Genomic DNA, 10,578 nt, shown 5'->3' with positions numbered 1-10,578 from the left:
AAATTTTATACATATCACATGTGATAATATATATGTGATACTAAGTTACGTATTACCATATGTGATAATATTTGCATCACAATAAGATGTATAACGGTAAATATATATAATCACATATGATTAACAAAAAATGTACAGTTACTACATATGTTTGTTATATTAAGAGAAAATTGCACCAAAATGGGACCAACTTTCACATGATTCCTATTTTGGGGAACGAACTTTCAAAATCGTCATTTTGGGGAACCAACTTTCACATGATTCCTATTTTGGAGAACCAACTTTCAAAATTGTCATTTTGGGGAACCAACTTGCACCTAATTCCTATTTTGGGGAACCAACTTGCAAAATAATTATAGAAAAATGGGAAAATTACACCAAAATGGAATCAACTTTCACTTGATTCCTATTTTGGGGAACCAACTTTTAAAATCGTCATTTAGGGGTCTCTATCGAACTTTTTGTTTATTTAAGGGTCTGATTGATCTGTTGAACAAGTAACAGATAATTTAAGGGTCTCTGTCAAACTTTTGGTTGAATTTGCCAAATTTGATTTAAACTTTAATATTGACACAGATTTCTTAGATATAAAAATCTTGAATGTGATATTTAATATTTATTTTTTATTGCATCAATTAATTTTTTCTATTAAATTGATTTTTTATTGCATTAGTAAAAAACAATTTTTATCGTTATAATTTGGATTTTTTTTGAAAAATCTTCAATTTGATATCTGAATTTAAAAAAACGAGATTTGAAATGAAAAATAGATTTTATTGCATTAATTTTTGAAAAGAAATGAATTTTAGTTATTTTTCTATAATTATTTTGCAAGTTGGTTTCCCAAAATAGGAATCAGATGCAAGTTGGTTCCCCAAAATGACGATTTTGAAAGTTGGTTCCCCAAAATAGGAATCAGGTGAAAGTTGGTTCCCCAAAATAGGAATCAGGTGAAAGTTGGTTCCATTTTGGTGCAATTTTCCCTTATATTAATGGAGCAAATTATCATATACGAAAAAAATCTGTATCAAACTGTACAGATTTATCTTTATGATGAAATCGGTTTATTAAAGATTATTAGAAACGGGTTTGGAAAATAAACTCAATCCCGATTTATTATGGTAACTTTCATAGTTACTGACAATGCTATTAATTTAATTTAATAATGTTTTATTTACTTCATTTACTAAATAAGGTATGAAACTCATATTCCTTCTCGTCTTCTCGGAAACTGTTCACCTTCTCGCATAATTCTCGTTCTATCAGTATATACTTATATTTATATCATCATATTTGAGTTAAAATATCATGATGTTTGGTTTGGTTTAAGATTTACAATGATGACTTTACTGATGTATATACATTCTTTAACGCAGATTTGGGACATGCTTAATGAAGAAGTGATCAACATCGTAGCATCGGCTGAATCACATTCCCGTGCGTGATGGAATCGTGCTTGGAGGCACAAGTTCCTGATTTCTAAAATGTGCAGTCGTGTGCCTGTTTCTTGGTCTGGATGTAACAATCTTCGCTGCCGAATGGAAGCTGGAGACGGCAAGGACGTGGAGGAAGGTAGAGTTGTCGTCCGCCATGAACACAGAATCACGAGTTCCACGGTTGAACATATTATTTAGGATTTGATATTTCGAAGAGGGGCATGGTCCAAGAAGATAATAGACTGTTGAACCCGAAAGATATGCCCTAAACTTATCAATGGGGTAGACGATTACTGAAATCTCCGTTCATGAAATTGTATAATTAGTTTGGCCTCGAAAAGATCCTACAAGCGTAGTTAATAGTACAATATTAAAGGCTTTTTCCTTGTAAATAAGTAACTCGACATAAATAGCTACCCCTCGGAGTATTGCACAGTTGTTTCCAGAGCGATATACAAATCTATCACAGTGTAGGAGTTACAATTGCTTTGGTTATTAGGCTCATTGTGGGACCTGTGTTCTTAAGTCAGCTCACCTAACAGGTCCGTTGTGTACCTTATTTACATCTCAAATGATTCTATTGAACTGGTTTAGGGATTGACGGTTACAAACACTTGAACCGACAACCCTTGAATTGCTTCAAGAGAATTGTGTGAGATGTAAATCAAGTATATAACGACCCAATGGGATTATTACAAAACAATATTTTTAAAACATTAATACATGGTAATCCTACAAAATCCCATGAAATACCCACCATCTCCGTGAGATTTTAAATCCCATGTTTGTGGTATTTCAAATCTAATACATCTTTCAAACCAAACATGAAATTGAAATGAAATTCAGTTCCAAATCCAGTCCAACATGTTTAATTTGTGAAATTTTGAACTGGGTTCCATTCAAATCCCAGATTTGGTTTAAAAGGGAAGTCAGAATTTAAATCCCGAGATCTCAACACACAAACATTGAATTTAGAAATCTCATGACAGCAGTCAGTATTTCACCACTTTATACAACAAAACCCGTTACCATATATCAAATTTTAACCGAAATGAGCCACTCGACCGGTTTGTCGATCAATATACTTTCAAATTTATCGCGATTTATGTAAAAAAAAACACATGATGTAATATATACATATTCTAAAAATGATAAAATTACTGAAATAAACATAGCTTTTGATTGACAACTCACACGATCCTGAAAAGGAAAAAAATGGCAAAGAGTTTGGTTTCACAAAATTCCCTTTCTACCCTTCCGAGCAAAAAAATAAGGATATGCCCGACCCGACCCAGCCCGACCCGACCCAGCCCGACCTGACCCAGCCCGGTTCTTCAATAACCAACCAGACCCTATATGGTTTTCAAGCTCAAAGAAACCGAAAACATGAAGAGAAAAAGAATACAAAATGACAATAATACCCACGCTTTTCAAATCTCTCCGGGCTCATGGTTTTCCTCGTCCTCACCCGGGACGAACCTTGGCAGGGTCAACAATGTGTTCAGCCGTGACACCCCTTCAAGGGCAGACCAGTCTTTTCCGGACGACGACTCTTCCTCCACGTCGACGCTTCTTTCCGCCACGTCCTTCCCCTCCAGCTTCCATTTGGTGGCGGAAGTCGTTGCATCCAGTCCAAGAAACAGGCACACCACTGCACAGTCGTCGACTTTAGAAGTCGGGAACTTGTGCCTCCAAGCACGCACCGCCGACTCCACCACGGCTTGAGCCGCACGGGAATGTGATTCGGCCGACGCTACGATGTTGATCACTTCTTCGTTTGTGAGCACGTCCCAAATCTGCGTTAAAGATTACATGTGTATATACACGTCAGTGAAGTTATCAATGTAGACCATAAACCAGACCAAACCAAATGGAACAAATCCAGTATCCCGCTCAAAAGTAGGGTCTTGGACATCTACCCAAAAGTTTTTGGATAGAATGGTTGTTTCTGTGAGGACCCGACTTGTGAAAAATGTGAGTAAACCAAGATTAGTGAAAATGGAGGGAATTCCCACCCCATCTGTTGCCAAGACAACGAACTCATCTTTCTCGGTTAGGCGCCTATAGGAAACTTCAGGGACCGAGATGAGACCGAAATCCTTGAGACAGAAGTCACCAAAGGCACGGGCCATGGCGAGCCCAGGAGAGTCATAGTTTGGTAGCCAAACTCTGGCAACTTCAGGTTCATCCCGCAAGGCAAATACACGCCCTTTACATCTACGGATCCGCTCGGCTTCCGCTGTATGAATTAGACATGTAAACAATGATCATTATACAAATCTCATCTATTATTACCAAACCAACTAATATTTGAAGAAACCGTCTTCTTTCTAATTTTCCAACCACCTTAAATGGTATATATATGCCTATCCATGTCAAACAAGGCCATCTCGAGGCCTTTGTTCCTTCCTGCAATATCAACATAGGCTACGTATGGCGAACAAACTGATAAGCTAGCTCTTGGTTAAGAAATTAGTCGTTGGCTGTTGGACGATAAACAAGTCATGTTTGATAGAAACTAGCTGGTTGCTCTTATTGAAAAGCTAGTTGTTGACTAGTAAACTAACTGTTAGCTGATAAGCTAGTCATGTTTGATAAAAACTAGCGAAAAGGCTGCTTTTAATTGAAAAGCTAGTTATTGGTTGGTAAGCTAACTATTAGTCGATAAGCTAGTTATGTTTGGTGAAAACTAGCTTATGCCTAACCAAACAAGGGTTCTTCAATAACCCAAAAAATAAGTTAGTGATTTGCACAACGGTATTGAGATCTTAATCTACGTCAATTTCTATCTCCCACGATTTCATAGATCAACATCTTCATATAATCATCTCAAATGTCAATAAGAACTTCATATCTCTACGTTTTCATCTTTTCTAGAGCTTGTGGGATCTTAGGTTCATGCAACAAACTCTTGTTCATGTCAAAAATGGATTGTGGTAACGTCTTTTACCCAGTAAGCGCTTACTGGTAAGAATCTTCACCCTCACTTACCAGGTAAGATTCTTGGTCCTTGCTATGCCTCTTACTTGGTAAGATTCTTAGTCCTAGCCATGCTCATCGATAAGGTAAGTGACGCCCGGTAAGTGCTTATCCGGTCAGAGTTCGTAAACGGCCCCTTAAATGAGTTTTCAATTAAGAGCATGAAACCTTTTGACATCTTTGAACTTAATAACCTTCAAATGACCAACCTATAGTGTAAACACCCTATTGCAAGCATATTCCCAATCAAGCAAGTGAAGAAGAAATATTTACATAACCAAATATGTTTTCATAAACATACTTCCCTAAACCAAATTCACAACACTGAAAAGTTGTTGGGCAAAGACGATAAACTAAACCAAAAAAAACCCAGTGTATCTCATACAAAGGTTGTTGGGCAAAGACGATAAGCCAAACCAAACAGACCTAGTATATATCCCAATTGGAGGTGGGGTCGGGGTATGATGTATGCACCCGTGATCTCTACACCCAAACAGTTGTTGCCAGAAGGACCCCCGACTTGTGAAAAGTGTGTGAAAGAGAGAAAGATATATAACTAAATTTTGAAAAATCAGATATGAGTAAGCAGTAACAATACGAATAGATATTCGGAAAATATGATGACGATAACAAACAAATAAACAAAAAACCAAAAACAAAATCATACGTCTTTGTGCTAAGGTAAGGCATTTCAGAGAGAAGAACCTGGAAGGTTTGGTTTTAGATCCACAGTCAACTGCACAGCAACAAGAGAGTTATCTTTATCCCGTGTACACAAAACAGCTCTCGAGTCCCCAATGTTTCCAATTATAAGATGCTGACCCTACAGCAAACAAGAAATCCTTCTTAATCAAGATTCAAAACCCGAAAACCGTTTGCCCCTAATTTTATATCTTTTCAACTATCTAACCTGTTTGATCAAGGTTACAGCCGTTGTCCCACTACAGAAGCAATCAGCATTTGCATACATACTTAACTCCCGGTCCATGACTTTAAAAGCCTTCAAAAACGAGTCCTTGAGGGTTTGAAAGATTTCAGGGTTGTTATCGATTTCTTCAAAGTTTGTGGAGGCCTTGGGATCATCGTTTACAGAATTAAAGGAGTTTTCTTCAGAGTTCACGCTACCCACAATCTCCCGGAGGACATCATTGCTACCTTTTAGATTAACCTCCCAGTGTGCACTTAGTTTCAACGGGAGCGAATCTCTAACCCTCTTAGCAACCATGTGACCCAAGGGGCCATGACCATCAAAAACACCACAGAACACCGTGTCTGTTCTTGAGCCAAAATTCTGAAAAATTACAGTATTAGAATCAATCTCTTTTACCCTTTCAAAAAAAAAAAAAGAATCAATCTCTTTTACCCTTTCAAAAAAAAAGAAAGAATCAATCCTTTTTGCACAATCTGCAAGAAATCGTTTAAAATCACATTGCAGTTCATGAATATGCTTATTGTGTTTCAAGAAACCTAGATTCTAAGCATTCATGTTTATGAGATATTTGGAACCCCATCAGATTACTTTCCAAGAGAGCCCTGGGGAGAGACGTGGGTTCCAAGATATATTGAAGAGAAAGTGTCAAGTCTAGTCGATGCGAGACTTTAACACGCCCCCTCCAATAAGGCTAGACTGGCAAAGATGTACCATCTGGTAGACCTCGGCTCTGATACCATGTAGAGATCTGTGGAACCACCCGTCGATTATGCTCCAAAAGAGCCCTTGAGGAGACAAGGAGGGTACCAAGATATATTGAACATAAAGTGTTCAAGTCTAGTAAGACTCTAACAATAACTAATTGTTGGATTAAATATTGAAACTGCTAAATTAAGACAAAGGGTTGAAATTTTGAGATAAATCAAATCCCAAGACAGTTCTAATGTCAACTGTGTTTCAATAAAAAAACATGAAGCAACAAAGAGATCATACAATATAATAAACATATGTTGATTACAACTAAATCTTTTGATTTGATCAGATAATTTAGAGAAAAGGTCTATCCAAGATTCAAAAAGGTCAAGTTCTTTAAAAGAAAACAAGATCAAAGTCAAAGGGGCAAACCTCCCAAACGATCATGGCATCTTGATTGGTTCCTTTCTTGCCTTGCTGAGTAAAGAGTGAAGCAACTTCACTAGACCCATTTAAGAACATCCGGCCAACGATTCTATGGAGTTGTTCTTCCCGCCGGTGATCAAAAGAAGAGCTCCGGGATCCAGGCGGCCTTTTCCGGGAGTTCTTTCTCTTCTTAACCCCAAGACTCATGGTGGTCGGAGAATTTGGGAGAGGGCTCCTGCTTTCTGCAGAGAAGCAGGACCCCATCCTCAGGGCCCTGATAATGCTTAATATGCACTCCAGACCACCCACCGAAACAAACACTCGATTCTCAGTTGAGGGATCCGTTGCAGATCCCTTTGCAAACACCAAATTCGTCCTTCAAATCAACAACTCAAAACCCCAGAAACAGAATTCGCTTGAACTAAACCAAGAAAATTTTCTGCAATTGTGAACATACCCAATTGCAATTAAGAGATGAAGTCCTTAAGAACATGATTCTATTGAACTAAACTAAGAAATTTTCTGCAAATTTTCAACACACCCAATTGCAATTAAGCAATAAAGTCCTTGAAATCAACAGCTGAAAACCCTAAGAACACAATTCTATTGAACTAAACCAACGATTCTTCTTCAATTTTGAGCATACCCAATTGTAATTAAGCGATAAACAAGAATACAATCAGGACTACCACTACCAATCGGCTTTTATGGAAATATCGCAAGGATATTACATATATACGAACCAGAAAAATGTGTGTACCTGATTGAAGCTACCACAAAGGAAGGCAGATCCAACTTGCAAAAAAGTAAATTGTACTTCTCTCTCTCTAAATTGGAAGATCAAAGAGATGGAACAGAATTGGAATCGGTGGATCCAACCTCTTTTTCACTACTAACCCACCAACCAATCTGGTTGAAGCTTCAAAAGATTCCAAAATTCAAATCAACAATCGGAATGAAATCAAAATGTTCCTCCTCTAACTCGATCAAATCAACAGGAGTTCAAAGCGAGCTGTTGATCAAAAACTTCCCAGATCGAAAAGTTTATGATTGGAGCAATGATGAACCCCTTTTTATGTGTAGAAATTAATGGAAATGCAAAAGGATAAGCAGATTACTAAGAACGCAGAAAATCTTTGGGTGGTCAAACACAAGAAATGGAGACAGTATATTGGTCGAAAAAGGGGGGTGGTGGGGGGTTTGTTCATTTGTTTTAGAAAATGATTTTTTTAATAATTAAATATTAGTTTTAGTCTTTTTTTTATTATTATTTCTCGAGAGGTTATCTAAAATGAGAAATTGCTGTCAAAATTATCCAATTTATATTAAATATTAAGACAAAGAAATAATTCTTTATGATTTCCAAAAAAACCAATACTTTCGGAATTAAATATTTTGATATAAACTAGAAGAGTACCCGTGCAATGCAGCGAGATAAATCTTTATTTTAATGTTTAGTTTTTATTATTTGTCTTTATCGATATAATACGATTTTACGTTGTTTTGAGAAAACAATAATGTATTTATTTTTGAATTAAATATAAATTTGAAGATAGCATAGAAAATTTAAATAATAAAATCGATATTAATATTAAATTAACTATTTAATAATTCTCGTTTTTTTTTTGTAACTTCTTTAATTCAATTTGTTATTATAATTTAATTTAGTTCTAATAACAAAGTAATTTGTTTTTGGTTTAATAATATAATTTTTATTAAAGATAATAATTAAACATTCAGTTAGAGACTCAATGATTATCTTAATAGATGTTTATTCTGTATTTGATTATATTTATCTGCAGTTAGTTACATGAATTTAAAAATAAAACTTTAATAAGTTGTACTTATGCAAAATCACTTGTAATATTGAGTTTTAAGTAACATGCATCAATAAACAGTACTTCATGCATAAAAAATGTTTTCAAGAGTTTTTGTCAAATACTTTATAATATAGTATAGATATATTTTTCTTAAATATATAAAATATTTTAATAATATTTGTTAATAATTAATAGTAATAAATAGCAGTTAATATTAATCAGAGTCATAATTAAAACTTTAGTCAAAGTAGTATTTCAGTAAGTTAATTTATAAAAAGAGACTTTTTTTTAAATAAGCTCGAAAAATAAGGTAGCTTATGTCTGTCAAATAGCCTAAATCTATCTGACCGACAAATCTCGTTATTTCCTAACTTTATCAAACGGTTCACTTCATCCTTTAACATCTGAAGGTAGAAATGCATACGGTTTTTATGGATCCCGTTCTCGTTACTCTTACATTCATGGAGTACGAACCAAACTTCATAACACCAATGTCCAACTCAATTCGTTTGAAAGTTCAATTATATTTTTATCATACAAACATACAGATTTTGGAGCCAAACATGCCTGTATGTTCATAAATCATATAGTCAAAATTTTAAATTTACTGAGCTTGAGTCGGTTTACGAGTTAGGGGTTGTTTGGTAGTTACTGAATGATTTAGTGCAGAATGATTAAGTGGTCAGAAATTAAGAGGCTTTCATGATATAGTGCAAAATAAAATATAATTGTTTGGTAATTGTTTATAATGAAATTAGGGCGCTAAATGGTTAAGAAAGACCCTAGAATGCAAAATCATTAAGAGAATTTTAGAACTATTAAGAGAGAGACTTGTTTTTGCCAAACAAGATTCGCCTCTTAATAATTCAGATGCTGCCTTTTAATGAAACTATTAAGAGGTAAACAAACAATCCCTTAATCAATATCGAGTTTAAACCCATGAAAGAACTTATAAAGATTGAATGTTATATCATAGCGTATGACTCAATGTTATTAAACGAATATCGAGCTTAAACTCGAAAATTGAAAAAATATCTGATTTCAATATTATTATGATGAAAATTATATGAGCTTCAATCAAAACGACAAACCAGATATTAATTTTTCGAATCAAATTCCAACAATCTGTTATTATACTTGACTCGTTAATACCCTTATACTTATATCTTATTACCGACACCAGTTTATTTATTTATTTAAAAAAAGAGTTTTATGTTTTGTTTAAATAAGTGATGAAAGTCAAATATTGTGGCACCAAAAAAGGAAAAATTAGTAAATATAATATTAATTTAATTATTGAGGAAAGTAACACACCACATGTGTGCTCATGTTGGTGTTTACGTCTCAGCCTCACCTTAATATTTTATTATTATTAATTTCAAAAAGATTAATTAATGCATTAAAATAAATAAATAGTTAGGGACCGTTTATCAAACGTTTACTCGGATAAGTGAACACCAAATCATTTTACCTTATCGGATGAATATGGTAAGGATCAAAAATCTTACCACCGTAAACGCTTATCGGGTAAATTGTTGCATACGATGCCCTTTTTGTGGACTAAAATCTTATCCGGTAAGTAAATGATAGTGTTAAATTTACCGGTAAAGTAAACCCTTGGTATTTGTAACATCAAGGTTGAAGAATTGTTACATTTCTAAGAGAATATTTTGCAATAGTTATTAAATATGAAAATAATGATATCATCGTATAAAACTGATATAGAAACAGAAAGGATCATGCGACATGTTAAATATTTGATGAAAAGTTTTAATATCATATATGATTGTGCTTTTTTGGGCGTGTGTTTAATCATGTATAATTAAGCGTCTATATGTTGTCAATGCAACATGTGTTTAATCATATATTGATTAAACTTGTGTATCATACGTGTAATCATGTCTTTTCATAAAATGTTTAGTTTCTCATTTGAACTTGACCCTATATATAGGGGTAAATATATTCAGTTGTATTTATATTATATCAATAAGTATCTATACTATATTATAAAATATTTGATAAAAATTCTTAAAAATCATTTTTTATGCATGAAGTATTACTGTTTATTGATGCATATTACTTAAAATTCAAGATTACAAGTAAATTATGTGTAAATACAATTTATTAAAGCTCCGTGTTTGAATTCATACAACTAACTACGGATAAACATAATCAAATAGAGAATAAACATCTTATTTTAAAATATAAAAAAATATAAAATATAATTAGGATAATTACCGAATTCTAACAAAATAATTAATTATTATATTTATAAAAAAAGTATATTATTAAA

The 10,578-nt window shown here is 34.0% G+C and overlaps 1 protein-coding gene across 2 annotated transcripts; it reads right to left on the bottom strand.

Moving 5' to 3' along the window:
* Positions 1-2,558: 2,558 nt before the first annotated feature.
* Positions 2,559-7,573, bottom strand: LOC112515524 (probable protein phosphatase 2C 33). Of its 2 annotated transcripts, none has more exons than XM_025122402.1 (6): positions 7,226-7,573; positions 6,472-6,904; positions 5,326-5,706; positions 5,121-5,238; positions 3,452-3,675; positions 2,559-3,232 (listed from the first exon to the last, which is right to left on the bottom strand). In XM_025122402.1, the coding sequence occupies exons 2-6, from the start codon at positions 6,727-6,729 to the stop codon at positions 2,867-2,869; spliced, it is 1,347 nt and encodes a 448-aa protein (XP_024978170.1). In that variant the 5' UTR covers positions 6,730-6,904; positions 7,226-7,573; the 3' UTR covers positions 2,559-2,866. The 2 variants fall into 2 exon arrangements, with proteins under 2 accessions (XP_024978170.1, XP_024978178.1); XM_025122410.1 differs by lacking the exon at positions 7,226-7,573 and adding an exon at positions 7,007-7,040.
* Between the last annotated feature and the right edge of the window lie 3,005 nt (positions 7,574-10,578).

This window comes from Cynara cardunculus, assembly GCF_001531365.2.
Source record: "Cynara cardunculus var. scolymus isolate 2C chromosome LG 1, CcrdV1, whole genome shotgun sequence".
NCBI classification, from domain to species: domain Eukaryota; kingdom Viridiplantae; phylum Streptophyta; class Magnoliopsida; order Asterales; family Asteraceae; genus Cynara; species Cynara cardunculus.
This window is presented reverse-complemented; position numbering and strand designations above follow the sequence as displayed.